The 14,454-nt window shown below is 45.4% G+C and overlaps 3 protein-coding genes across 3 annotated transcripts; 1 reads left to right on the forward strand and 2 right to left on the reverse strand.

Moving 5' to 3' along the window:
- Positions 1-847: 847 nt before the first annotated feature.
- Positions 848-1,573, forward strand: PtA15_4A779 (uncharacterized protein; the record flags this gene model as incomplete). Its single annotated transcript, XM_053168697.1, has 1 exon — positions 848-1,573. One exon carries the CDS (start codon positions 848-850, stop codon positions 1,571-1,573), a length of 726 nt encoding a protein of 241 aa, XP_053019881.1.
- Positions 1,574-4,191: 2,618 nt separating this feature from the next.
- On the reverse strand, positions 4,192-5,187 carry PtA15_4A780 (uncharacterized protein; the record flags this gene model as incomplete). Its single annotated transcript, XM_053168699.1, has 4 exons — positions 4,192-4,251; positions 4,326-4,432; positions 4,523-4,724; positions 4,861-5,187. The coding sequence occupies 4 exons, from the start codon at positions 5,185-5,187 to the stop codon at positions 4,192-4,194; spliced, it is 696 nt and encodes a 231-aa protein (XP_053019882.1).
- A 3,253-nt stretch (positions 5,188-8,440) lies between these two features.
- Positions 8,441-9,203, reverse strand: PtA15_4A781 (uncharacterized protein; the record flags this gene model as incomplete). The annotated part of the gene is made up of 3 exons (XM_053168700.1): positions 8,441-8,538; positions 8,648-8,729; positions 8,892-9,203. The coding sequence occupies 3 exons, from the start codon at positions 9,201-9,203 to the stop codon at positions 8,441-8,443; spliced, it is 492 nt and encodes a 163-aa protein (XP_053019883.1).
- Between the last annotated feature and the right edge of the window lie 5,251 nt (positions 9,204-14,454).

Below are 14,454 nucleotides of genomic sequence, written 5' to 3' on the forward strand. Positions count from 1 at the left end.
GAGATTTGGATTGAGTGATCCTGATTAACTAACTAAGTCCTTGTGCAGTTATGCGTGATAGGAGGAAAAACTTGTTCAGGGGTAGTAAAGCACGTATAGGGCGTTACCGCGCGTTATGGTCATCGATGATCCTCATTGTCTTCAGAGGTGAGGTCTCTTCCAAGACTTGGACAATCTACAACATAAGCTGACCGGGAGCGATGCCCAGCCGCCGAGGTTGTCCCTCCCGATCGCCAAAATCAAACGACGCCCGAGTATGAGCGCTGGGAAAATAATGTCGCCTTGGGTGAGAGAGATGAGCGGGCCGTAGGCATGGCTTCATCAGTGCTTGATGAGCACTATCAAGATGAGCTTGGCCACTCTAATGGTGCAGATCCAGTGTGTCTTCGAGACACCTTTGCCATTGGTACTACAGCTATAAAATGGATGGCTCTTTGCTTGTCATTTCATTGAACAACATCCTTCGTACATACATTTCTTCAAGATCTCTGCAGTCAATTACTGTTTTCCCTATCCGTTGTTTACCTTTGCAATACCTTGTTTTTTTGTTTGTTTGCTAGCCATCAACTTGTTCCTTTTTTGTCCCTTTTTTCGAGCGTGAAGAGATCTTTCAGAAATACGCTCGGCAAACTCTTCAATCTCACTGACTTCGACAGTCTCTGGTGATATAATCAGACCCGCCTACTCGAAGCTCCCCATTAGCAAGGGCGCTACTACATCATCCGCACTCACTTGTTCGCCATTCCTAACTTTTCTCTTTCTTTTGTTCCCAGCCTATCGGTTTTTCTGGTACTCCAAGCTGACAAATCATGGTAACCGCATATAACGTAACAGTTACTCGACCACAATGTTGAAGATGAACCTCAGCTTTATGGTTCTAGTTACCGTTCTCGTCCTCAGCAACAGCATTTCCACCTCGCCACTAAGCCTAGAAATTCGGGCGCCGAATGAAGATCTCCATTTGACAAGCAAGGCACGCCGGTCCTTTGGCAAGGAGATTCACAGACGCGACGACGAAGGTTACGGGGGGAACAAGGATTCCGGACCCGACTCTGAAGATACCCCTGCAGGACCGGATGATCTACCCCCTCAGGGTACTGTTCAAGACGCAACAAGCCAACAGCCAAAACGCGAAGGCTACTCGTCTGGTCCGCCCAATGGCACAGTCCAAGACCCAACCAGCCGTACTTCGGGAGATCAGAGCTACCCCCCTGGAAGCAACCCCACCCCTCCAGCTCCTGACCAGCCCGATGACACTGACCAAGACCCGACAGACGGCGCTCCAGACAAACAAGGCTACTCATCCGGAACCGACGACCAATCTCAACCCGGGGATGACGCTCCTAATGGTACCGTCCAAGATCCAACAAGCCGTTCTCGGGAAAAGGAAGGTTACTCATCCGGGAACGGAGCCGCCGCCGCCGCCGGAGCCGAGGCCAATAGTGACGTCCCTTTAGATGCCGCCCCAACCCCCGCTGATGGTTTTGCTAAGCCTTCCCTCGACGCCAGCGCCGCCGCTAAGGCTCATGCCGCCGCCGGGGTCAATGGCCAAGCAAACGCCCCTTCGCCTTAGGTCTCCCTAAACATAGCAGATCTTTTCATCTGATTGTGATGTATACATTTTATATAAACTGCTGGCAACTTTTGGCTTGGGCCCGCGTTTCTCGCCTGATGTACAAATGCTGCATATAACAATAAACATGTACCTTCCGTGAAACGTGTTATTACAATCCCGATTTGCTTATTAGATTGCTTCATTTTTCGGTAGAGAGGCTCAGTGGTTTGTCTGTCTAGACTCTAAGTGAATATCGGTCAATATCTTTTAATTTGAAACTATGCCAATATTGGATATTATTGGTGTTTTGCGTTCCTACACAGAGGGCTGCCTTGATCAAGCTCCTTGAAAGGTTAACTCGGAACTTGACTACGTCCCTCCTGGGCCCGAACTTAACCCAAGTCCAGGAGGGAATTGACTCTCATGTGGCATGCCTGGCCCTAAAGACTTGAGCCAAATGCCAGGGAACATGCAAGCCACCCCTATTTCCCCATATACCTCCCTGTAACTCTGCTGCCCCTCCCATTTCCACCTCATTCCGCCCATTGACGTCATCAGGCGCATGTGATGAGGCCATTCCACCCACATATCATTGGTTTGATATGATTCCTGGGATCCTTTTTTCACTAAAACTGGATCCGTAGGAACTAGCGTTGGCTATTTGGCTATGGGTGTGCAGTTTGGATATTGGACTGCTGGGATTTTCAGCATTAGCTTTGTGTAAATCTAACTTCAATTTAATTGTGCATTAACTCTAATATAAGCTGGGTGTAGCTGGGTGAAGAAAATCCTCATTGAATTTTCAGGAATTCCCATCAATCTGGGAACTCAGATTTTTCCAGATTTTGCAGGGGAATCTGGGCTCAATCGTCCCAAGTGTTAGATCTGCCTAGATTTCCCAGCAAAATCTGAGAAAACTGGGTTTCCAGATAAACAGGAATTCCTCCATTTTGAAAATCCAAGACCCCCCTGCACTGAAAGAAAAATTCATGCAACTGCAAGCAGTTGACATGCAAGCGCGCTGCCCGGCCGCTGGGGAAGGTTGTGGTGCTACTCAAGCCTTTTTCAAGGCTTGTGTTTACAAAGCTTCAATGCAAAGTCACTGTGCAAGACTGTTGAGTGCTTAGGTGGAGCTAGAACAAATGCTACACAGAAGTACATATCTTGCATGTAAACTGCTGTCAGTTGCACGAGTTTCTCTTGTAGTGCTGCCATCCTTTTTTGAAACTCCTTGTTTGATTTCTCAAAAAAGAATTCCAAAAAAACAACATTCTTTCTTTGCTGTTTGCAAAGTAATTTCTGGCTTGCACACACAGGGTTCAGGAATTCAAGAGAAGGTATCCTCTATTTGGTGACCAAAGTGTGTTTTCCGCTGTGCAAAGTAGTTCCTTAAGATTAATCAGGGAGTCTTGGATTGTTGACTTGTCAGCCCTCAGCGTCTCAGAAACCCGTGCAAGGGTCTTAAACAAAACATAAACCCCCTTTGAGTTCCACTTCAAGGAGAGTCATCTCTCCCCAAGTCTAAAAAGACCAGAACTTCTGCTTAAGGTTAGACTCAAGATATTCCTATTGATGGTAATTATGCAGAATTACCTCTACCAAGAAGATTACCCAGGAAGAGAATATTTAGCTCTTGCCTTCAAGAGGACTCCCTTCCTCTATTCTCTTTTACTCATTTTTATTGATACCACTACCAAGCCCAAATACTTTTGTTGTAATCTTTACCATAGACCTCCAATGATTCATTTCTCTTACATCTCCGACTTTGACTCTTTCTGTTTAACCATCTCATCTCTATTCTTTTATCTCTCATCATCCGCCTACCCCTCTAACTCCCTCACCTGGTAAGATTCCTTTTCTGTTATTTATCTTTGCTTTTAGTTAGCCCATCTCCAGAGACCTTCCAGGTCAAAGTGGCATCTGCTCTACCAGCCCCCCATGCCACATGGTATGGTTTTTAGTGCCTTTTAATAATGTTGTTTCCTCTGTTCCTGAAGTACCAATTCTTACTTTGCTATTTTAGAGGTCACCACAGAAGAGGCATCCACCAACACAACTCCCAAAATGTTCTGGAAAACTCCCAAAAGGTCAGCCAAAAAATAATAAAAATAATTTGGTAAATTTGGGGGGCCACCTTGTCAAGTTCCGCTGGTTTTGGCTGACAACTCCCAAAAAACCTGTGAACCAAAAAGGTTCTGTTGGACGTTGACACCTGGTCAAGAGATGGTCCCCCCCAAGTAAACCTACATTTGGGAGTTGTTGGCAAATTTTTGGAAGTTGTTTTTCCCAGCCTCCTGATGTTATGGAATGGGGAGCAAGCAAATGTTGGCTTGATGAATGCATAGACCTTGTTGGGCAATTATAGGCATTGTATTTAAAAATGAAAGAAACAGTTGATTTTGAAAAAGAAGTTGATCATGAACATTCAAAAACAGTTGAGTTTTTATCCAGATGATGGATGGTTACCAAGAACCGCGGAAAGAGACTGATTTAAGGACACCAGGAGGAAGTACTTTTCTAATACAAAATGGCACGTTAGAAGAAGGGCAAGTTGGACTCGGAGGAAGAAAGCAACTCCAGAATGAAAAAAAAATGAATGTGCTGGGTTTTATCGCAGTGATGTTGTAGCTGCTTGCTCATTTGCCGTAGTGGTCTATTCTTCTTTTGGACAGACACCATAGCCCAATGAAGTAGTACTATAATTTTTGCACAAATGCCGAGTCAGATTTGCAATTCTCAAGGGCGGCTTGGGATATCAAGATTCACTTACCTCCGGAATGTCTGATCGCATGACAATTTCATATGTGACAACGTTTTGAACACCTTTCAAATCAGCAGATTTCATCTGGGTTTTGTCTACCTGTGCGATGTCGCCGACTATATCATGTCGCAGCAGAGAAGTTTGATGTGAGGAATTGAGGTCCGACATGAATTGGTAATATTCATGGAGTGAAGCGAGAAACATACATGTGAAGGCAGCTAATTTATCGCCACGCAAGTAGACATTTCCAGTGTTTCTTGCACGACCGCGGTGATATGCCAAAGTTATAGGGGGTTCCCCTATGCGCATAAACCAGCGATCGGCAGCACCCCCTTTCGGATGGATCTCGTAGCGCAGTGTTTTTACGGATGTGTTGTATACGTGCTCGAAACCGATTATTGCTTTTTTCTGTGCGGGTTTTTCGAAGGGTTGCATAACAGACAAACGGGCAAAAATTATGGAGGAAGGTTGGTGGTAGGGTCAGCTCCCAATTTGTGAAATCAAGTTGCAACACATATCATCACTGAGAAATGAGGTATCCTACATCGAGTGTGAATCGCAGGAGTTGTTTACCGTTTCCGTCGGAAATTATCGTGCTGAAAGCGTCATCCTTGGCTTGGCTGATAAGGTAGAGGACATGGCCAGTCTCAACGCTCAAAACTTTAACTTTTTTGCCGTGATCAATAGGGAGATCCCGGTCCCAGACCAGATGTATCGTCTGGACTGGGAAAATCTCAGGGCCATGCCCCCACTGCCCCTGAGGCTCATGGGGGATTATGCCATGGTGGCCGTCAGGATTGGGTAGACTAAAAATGAGCTGAAGATGAATGGCAAATAGTGACAGAAGTGCTAGCAGTGAGGAGACAGACATAATGCAAAGGCGAAAGTACAGATATGGACAAGGTGTATAATGTCGAAAAGATGGAGATTATGTAACCGTGTAGTCTCCAAAAGAATGACGGATGGATTTGTCTATGAACAGTCTCCGGTGTTGATTGGAGGGCGTGTGTAAGGAATTTTAGGAAAGCTATGGACAGTTCTTGATAAGACTTCTATGGACAGGATGGGTGATTATGGCTAGGTGGTGGCTGGACCACCCCCATTTTATATCATCAGGCCTGTTGACTGATTTGCTCCATCCGAGCCTGCTGAGATGCCGAGACATGCCCTCCGAAGCCCCAGTTGCAAGTCGCACACAGGGGAGCGGTCGCCCATAGTTTCTTCCGTATTGGGCTGCGAAGTTGCTATTGGGACAACGTTTCGAAGGGTGTGGAACTTTCTCCTTCTCTGGGACGCCGAGTGAGACGCGCAATGTTTGCCGGAAGATGTCTCAAGCTCTTTCAACGAGCATCGCCTGGTCACCCTGACCGATTTCAGTACCCATTGTCAAGACTGCACTTTTCCATTTTGCACCTTTCGATTTTCGGGTCGTAACTACTAGTTGGAACTCTTCAAGGGTGGAGAGGACCCAAGTCAGGAGCTATTGCATAACTGAGAATGAAGACAGCAATTCCACTTCACAGCGGTCGATGGTTTCAAAATGTGCAAATTAGCCTCGCAAGGCTCCACGGAAGTATTTCGTAAGACTGTTGAGTTTTTTTATCTACGTACTATCAGCTAGAGATAAAAGCACATTTATCCACTCCCAACCCTGAAACAAGTGTGCTTCCCGCTGCACCTGCGATAAATCAGCGTGCTAAAAAGCTCCTTCGCCGCAAAAGCTGAAGCAACAGCGGGCCAGCCGCTACGCTGCAGAGAAGCATAGCGCGCCCAACATCTGCGCTGCGCTTACTCTTGTGAAGCTATTGCAACGTTTGCACTGTTGACCCCTATGCCAGACTATGACCCTTCACAGCCCAAGTGAGACTGGTGGAATCCACTGAAGGCTTGTGCGTCAAACCACGTTCCGAGGGGCGCTTGAAGTCGAAAATGACAAGCAGGTATGTTTCACTCAGGTCTTTGCTCCATTTTATCGAGTCATACAATTCCATAATCTTCAACTTGACAGTGGCAGTAACAGCGGAAGGCACATACGGCATATCAGTAGAATTCAAACAACTGCCTTTTCTATATGCAAAACTAGATTCGCAGATCATCTTAGTTCTCTGTGGAGAAATTGCCAATTGAAGTGTTGGAAAAAATCATACTTGAATGAAATGCTGAGGGAATCTTGGTTGATCAGAGATAAATTGGTGATATTGGAGTGTATATAAAAGAAATACTATCTTCATTTGATAGCTGCTTTGTTATCCCCACATCAACAGCAATCCTGTATACCTCAGATGAATTTAAGTAGCAGTTCATCAATTATTTGTCGGTGGATCTTACAGTTGTGACTGGAAGGAGTGGGGACTTCTATAGAAGCTGTGATTTTATTATATTGGGACATACGAGTAAACATATGGCGATGACTTATGCGGTGAACGGATTTCGGAGATTTCCCCAGCAGAGGTCGCAAACCAAGTTTTCTTGAGATGAGCTCGTTTGCGATCTCTGTAGCCTCGACGTTTGACCATTGTTGTAACAGCCTCCTCCATGCAATCGTCAATATCCCTGGTGTGGCTGAGCAAGTCTCTCAACCGAGTCGACTCGAGCTGCATCGATCCTTCGATGAAAAATATTGGCGTACCAGACGTGAATCGCGAGAGTTTGTTGGAGTGTATCCGGCACAGCTTGATGACTGGGACCGTATTCTCCCGATCGAGGACGATGTGTAGGTACTTAATTCATCGATCGCTACGATCAGCTCTTCCCATTCTTCCTTTGCCGCTTCGACCAAAGGCTTCTCAAGCCATTTGATGATCCCACTAATCTCGCCAATTGATACCAGAGCGAGTTCCTGAACTTCGCGTCATTTCTCGACCATCGAGAGATCCTTATCCATGGACGAGGTTGCAAATCTGAACCCAATGAAAAACGATTCGGATGCGCGGAAAAACGAGCAGAGTTTAGCGCTAAGGAGGTTTGCAACCATGCCTTTTGCCTTGTCAGTCCTGAACGGAGTCAAGTCTTGGATGCGTGGGTTATTCTCTTCTGGTGCTCTGCGGATGAGGTGTTGATATTTGCCGGTTTAGATGGCGCATATCGCCAGATCGATTTGTTCCAAAATTTGGTCGGTATCTACCAAATGCCGCAGAATCCGCTCATACCACGCTCGAAAATTGTCCTGGGTGTCCGTCCTGCCACTGGGGTCCATCGTGCGCAATAATGACCCCATGGTCTCCTTCAATCGGGGCAATAAGTTCTGGCGCAATTGGTACCGGATATGTATCGTTTCGCGAACGGCCAGGTACATGTTTCTCCCCGATTGGCACCTCTGCAAACGCGGCCCGGGCACGATGATTCATCAGTCGTTTGAGAAGCTGTTGCATTGCCTTTCTTAAGGGTTTCCGTGGTACAATAAACATTCCAGGTCAGTTATCATCAACTAGATTAGTGCTTGTAGGACTGCTAGAGATATGTAGGATCGGAAAGTATTAGGGAGTCAACACTCACCTTGGTATTCATCTTCCGACTTTCCTCCATCATCCCAAAATCACGGACCATTTTCGCAACAGAATTGGGCGTCTCTTGTCTAGCCATCGCACGTCTTCGTCTAGTCGCTCGGTTGACCATCGTTATTTTTTTTTTGGTTGACTCCGAAAAAACCCTCACCAAGAACCGGATGAGTGCTTGAAAATAACCATCGGCAGCATTGACCATTACACCGCAGCCTTGTTGCCTTCATCGTTTCTTAAAGACATCACCTCTCCGATGTGAGATGGTTTTGTACATTTTTTATAGCTTCTTTCATTATTTTTTTTGTCCAAATCTCATCACAACAATTTTCAGTCAATCTACTTGCTGAAAAACTCAGATAAATCGATTGCCGCTGCGTGAAAATAAAACCTTCGTTGAAGCTCATGTGTCCAATCCAATCATCCTCATTCATCCCTTTTCTTCTCAGTTAAATGATAATAAAACAATGGCAGAGATGGAAAAATCAGAATAATGATTATGATTGTTCTTTTATCAATTTTTTGAAACTTGGGAGACTGAACTTTGAGATCAACAGTATGTGCAATACTAGAAAAGAAGGGGTAACTGCCCAGGTATATATTGCGATTATGGGCTTCCAAAAAAATCTACTTAAGAGGCGAGCAAGTGATCTTGATCCTTGGTGCTGCCACTTGAAACGAAATATGAACCCCCTTGTGAAACTGATGTTCCCTTATGACCAGGTCTATGGAGTACCAATTGAATGTTTTAAAAGAAGTGGGAGGAACGGGTTCATCAGACACAAAAAGTATGAACTCGAATGATTTATAGAACAAGATCAACTAGGGCTCAACTATAACTTCCGCAAGCCCATCTGGTGCTAAAATGGACCTCAATCAAAGTGTTGTTTCTCCCGGATGTCAAACCGTTTCCGAGCTGTGATTAACAAATAAAGAAGCCCATGATGTTGTTCCCGGCGGGACAAAAACAGTGCCACGGAATCGAACGGTTAGGAAGAGACGGCCTCAGCAATCATTTTCTATTTTTGGACAGAAGACGATTTTGTGGAGAAGGAAACTGAGGAGGATGAATAACGACCAAGTAAGTTGTCCGGTTCTCATCATTATCGATTGGCCGGAGATTGATATCGATTGCAAGTGTCTGGCCATCGTCCCCGACGTATTTCTCGAATTTGACGACCAGCGTGCCCAGTCCGCCGACGCTTCGAATGAGCTTGCCTGCCTTCGGTGCAATCAAGTGTCCGTGGGGCCCCGCTTTGGCTGCAGCACCCTCCGATTCTCCTTTCGTTGCCGCTAGGTCTGCTTGGTGTGTTACCTTCGTGCCCATAATCGCTTGGAACATCATAAAGACGCCCAGAAGATATCTTAATTTCCAACACGGAAACCTCATCTTGATTCTTTTAGATGGGCTTTGTTTGGGCGGATAAATCTGAGCTGCAAGTCAAACAAAGCAAGAAGGGATGTCGGATTAATGGTAAATTTTTAGCCAATTCGAGCCCGCTGTGATCAATCAAATCAGGACAGATGACTTGTTTGCTTACGAAATTTGACCCTCTTGAGTTGAAGCTTCTCCGCCTAAAATATGTTCTATTTTTTGAGAGGAAATATTAATATGGCTGACTAAACGATTCAAGCAGCTCAGATAATGCAGGCTTGTGCGACTGCTACTGCCACAGATGATTAGGAACCGAAGGAAAAAACACTCGCCTTGGTATTCATTTTCCGACTTTCCTCCAGCATTCGTCGCCCGAAAATAGCAGACCATGTGCGCAACAGAATTGACCGTCTCCTGTGCATCCATCGCGTATCTCGCCACTCGGGTGACCATCCTGATAAGGGGCCGTCCGGACGCGCGGGTGAATCCCGAGTGAATCTCGCGAGCCCCCGCACAAGTTGAGAATCGAGAAAGGGGTGTAGGTGGGTCGGGTCGACCCGATGGGCTCTGGTCGGGTTTGGGCTTTAAAGAATCAGCCCGACCCGCTGGGACCCGTCGGGTTTGCGCAGGGTTTTTTCCATTCGGGTCGGCCCCTGACAGTGCCACCACCACCACCAACCCCTAACTTAACAAGTCCCTCTATTTGAGGGGGGACAGTGTCCCGCCGGGACCCTCCGAAGGAGGGACTTACACCCAATGTCCAAGTTTGGGCTGACAGAATCAGAACTATGTCTTTTTTCAAACGTTTCTGGCTTCACCCTTTCCCATTGGGCAGCAAAGGTTTGGGGGAACAAAAGATTCCCAAGATCAAGGAGAATCTCTCCAAATTTTTCTGAATTTTTCGAGGCCTTCAGAACCCCTCAGATCCATTTTTTGTGACTGTCTGTGGTCCGCTTTATCCTATATTACAAAGTTCACACTGTACAGAATCCAAAACTCATGATGTTACAAGGGACATTGCAGATCAAGAAGACAGGTTGGGGATAGGTGGGTATAGTACATGGATAAAGAAGACTTTGGTCATCATGGAAATCCAAACAATAATGAAATTGGACAGGAAATGGATGGGTGAGAGCAGTTTTAAAAAAGTCCCCACCAAAAAACCAAATGCTGTCAGCCTGTAAGTCCGTTTAGCGTGTAAGTCCCTCCCTCCGGTCGGCGCAATGCGACCAGTGTTTTACCACTCCACCTGTAGGAGGGTGGGACTTAGTTAAGTTAGCACCAACCCGCGACCCAACCCGGACCCAACTTACTTGTAAATGATATTTGCACTTTTTCCCTGACCCTTTGGGCACCATGTTTTGAACCAAACACAACCCGTTTACACCCCTGATCAAGATTCTCATAAGATCCAGAATCTCAAGGTCTGAAATTCAACCCAGATCATTGAGACACATTCAGCTGGCAAAAAATCTCAGAAAAATCTGAGATCAAGCTGAGATTCACCTATTTTGGTGAATCTCACATGAGATTCAGAATCTTGCTTGGCTCAGACCTGCCCAAGGACCTATGAACACTAGTCCCCACAAGACTACATAATTATATTTACACCTGCTCTTGATGACCGGGTCAGCTGGTCATTCAAAGGAGCATAAACCATCTCAATAACCAGTTGAGCTGGTCATTGAGAGAGGACTCACCTTCAACAGCCAACCAAACCAGTCATTGAGAGGAATACACACCCTTTCAATGGCCTGTTGAACCGGTTATCAAGAGCCACACCCTCTTGATGACTGATCAAATCAGCCATCAAGAGGGATACATATCCTCCTGAAAATTGGTCAAACCAGTCATTGAGAGGGATAAAGGCCCCTTGATGACTGCTTGAACCAGCCATCAAGAGGGATACATATCCTCTTGACAACCTGTCAAACCAATCATCAAGAGGGATACGGACCAGCCATCTAGAGGAATAACATCCTCTTGATGACCAATTTGACCGGTCATCAAGAGGATATGTATTCCTCTTGATGGCTGGTTTAACTGGTCATCAAGAGGACATGTATCCCTCTCAATGACTGGTTTGACCAGTCATGAAGAGGATGTGTATTCCTCTTGATGACCAGTTTGACTGGTCATCCAGAAGAGTTGACTTGACCAGTAATTGAGTTGGACCTGTTGGAGAGGTCATCCGGAGGACACAGGACTCCTTTGAGATGACCAATCTGATTGGTTTTTTTTAACAATGGGTCCAGTTGGTCATTGATGAGATGCATAGTACACCAGCAATGGGGCTTGGCTTGGTTATGAGCGGTGGAGGTCTCAGATTTCTGGCAGTGGCAGCAAAATGGTCCATATCCCTCATTGGGATTTGGATCTCGGTCTTGGGTCCAGATCCCTTGACATGTTTGGCTGCCAGGGTACCTTGGGCTGAGATCTAAATCTTCCCATGTGAATATCATGTGAATCTGAGATTCAGGCCCCTGTGTGTCCAAACAGGCCCCAAAAGGAATCTCCTACAGAGATTTCCAGAATGCAGCATTTCCCCCACTCAATGCTACCATGAATTTAATGAGTCTGAAACTTGGCCACCTTGGAACCCCTCTTCTCTCCCATTTTCTCTATCTATACTCTTCCCCTCACCCCAAAAGCTCATCTTTCCTGGTGCCTCCGCCTTTTTTCTCTCCTGTTCTCTTTGTCTCCCAGACTTCCTTTGTCTTCCGTGCACATGAAGGCATGTAATATCTCTTCCCACTGTTCTTTGTTCAAATCAAACTGTATTGCTTCTATCCCTCCTCCTTCCTATTCCAATGCTCATTTGTCTGCTTCTCTATGAAAAATCCAAACCATTCTGCCACTTGATCCTATCCTCAATCCAAAAAAACAATCTTTCCTACTTTGGCAATCTCCATCATGCCTTTTTCTGTTCCCTATCCCAAGACATCCACTGTATACATACCCACATTCAATGTCCAAAACATATCTATTTACGGTGTACTTGGTGCGCCAAAAATGAGCCATCAAATGCAAAAACAAAAAACCAAAATTTCAGCCTGTATTGCAGGCAACCCACTCATGTATAAGCTGGCCAGATCAAGAATTTTGAAACCAAAAGAACAAACTAATTGCTGGATTGGATGTATAAGACAACCAATCCAGGCAATTGCCAAGGTCTTCCCGGCAATTTTGCACAAGCTGGTGCCGGCTTGGAGACCGTTCCTGGCAATTTGGTACATATCCCTCAAGCTTCACCGGGTGCTTTGCTGGAGAAAAGAATGACAATTGTACGGGCTTGCCAAGCAGGAAATGCCTCTGTTGAGCTGGAGTATCCCCCAAGGTTTACCTGTCCTGTCGGCGGGGTGAAAAGCGTGACACTTGTACCTGCTTGTGGGGGTTTTCTGCACCAACTTGGCAACAAATGCGCACAATCCATTTGTGAATGATTTCATTTGGCTGGGCATTTACTGGGTGCCAATTTGGCGCCAACTACTCAACTTGCTTGCCAAGCAGGTGACCTCCGCGGCCAGTTGGGGTACCCAAAGCTTCATTGGGCCCGGCACCCCTCAGGGCCATTTCTCCAGTCTTCAAGATGGCATTGTTCACCTCTCCGTCTTTAAACATCTCTCCTTCTCTATAATCACCAATACTTGGCTCATACAATTGTTCCCTTAATTCAGGTAACCCACATATTTGCCTGTACTTTTGTCGTTACATATTTTTTGAGATCAATCATTCAAATACTACACACCAAATACTTGGTTCTTTTACAGGTGCACCAATTGTTCCTCTACAAGTCAACTCCTCAGTAAATAGCTTTTGCCAAAGAATCCACTCAGCCTCTATCCTGACACATTACCTCCCCAATATTACACCGAACCTGTCTTCTTAATTTGACTTTTTCATTTCTAAATTTTTTACCAGAGCTGACGTGAGCAGCCACTCATCTCAATCAGTCCCAAGTATACCAAACACGGGAAAAGTTTAGGGTACATTTGATGTTCAATCACTAATAATAAAGCTAAATGCTAAAATTTGCCACAAAACATAGCTATTAGGGGGGTTCACAATTGAAATTTATAAAACTTTGGGACACATTTTAAGGTGTCTATGAACATTTTCTTAAAAACTTGACAAGTTGCAGGTATTGATTGGTATCACCTGCTGCTGTGCATTTTCCCAAAACTTCAAAGTTTTTTTCATAAAGGCCTTAAATTTGGCTCCAAAGTTGAGTAAAATTCAATTGTGAGCCCCCCTATTAACATATGATATAACTCTAAATTGGACTATTTGTTTTCATCTATTTTCCATTTCTCTTCCCGATGGCAACTAGTCTTAATGTATTAAATTTTGATTGGGCTCACCAAAACACCTGCAAGGTTCTCGATATTTGACAGCTTACCTCTGTCAGAGTTTTTCTTCTTTCTTTTCTCTACCAATAACCTGGTTCGGATCTACATCAAGTATGGCACGGCAAGCTAGTTGAATTGAAAATTCCACGTCTCAATTGCTTCGTCGGGAGGCCAGACTCCCTACTGGGTGTGTCCTGAAGTGTGATTAATTGGCAAGCATGCCCAACGTACAGCTTGCCATTAAATCCGCGTAAAACGCGTTATCGGAAAGTGATGCAATCGTTGGAAACACTGGTGTGACAGATGAATGTGGTCACAGGGACGCTGCAGGCCCGTTCTCAGAAGGTGATGCAAGAATTGGAAACACTAGCGCCATGATGAATGTGGTCACAAGGACGCAGGCCCGCCAAGAAGTCCGATGTGGACCTTCTCACTCATTTATAATCAGCACTTTGTAATGGGTACGAATCGAGTCAGTTAACTACCCCGCCCATTGGTTGGCGAGAGTGTTGGTTCTGATGTGACCGACCTTAGCAAAGCCTCTCTGGAGGTGGGCCCCACAGGGTCTCTGTCTCACATAGGCATGCCTGGCCATTCTTGGCGTGAATACTTCCCGCGAGAGAAGGAAAGGGATGGTCAAGTTCATGGTGTGACTAGTTTGAGGAACATATTTGGAGAAGTCACATTGATTCAAACATCTGATATGTAACACAAGAAAATGGTATCTTTTTCATTATCTGGAAAGTTTTCCCGTGACGACCTTTCGAGAAGACCGACTCCTGTTCTTGAAGGTCGTGGTGCAAGTTACCAGACGACTATATCAATCGGTGGATTATCAGCTTTTGTCTTATTTCAATGTATCACCAACCGTCATCTGATCTTTCACCCCGTTGAATTTGGTCAGATGCAACGTGAAG

Source organism: Puccinia triticina, chromosome 4A (genome assembly GCF_026914185.1).
Source record: "Puccinia triticina chromosome 4A, complete sequence".
Classification (NCBI taxonomy): Eukaryota; Fungi; Basidiomycota; class Pucciniomycetes; order Pucciniales; family Pucciniaceae; genus Puccinia; species Puccinia triticina.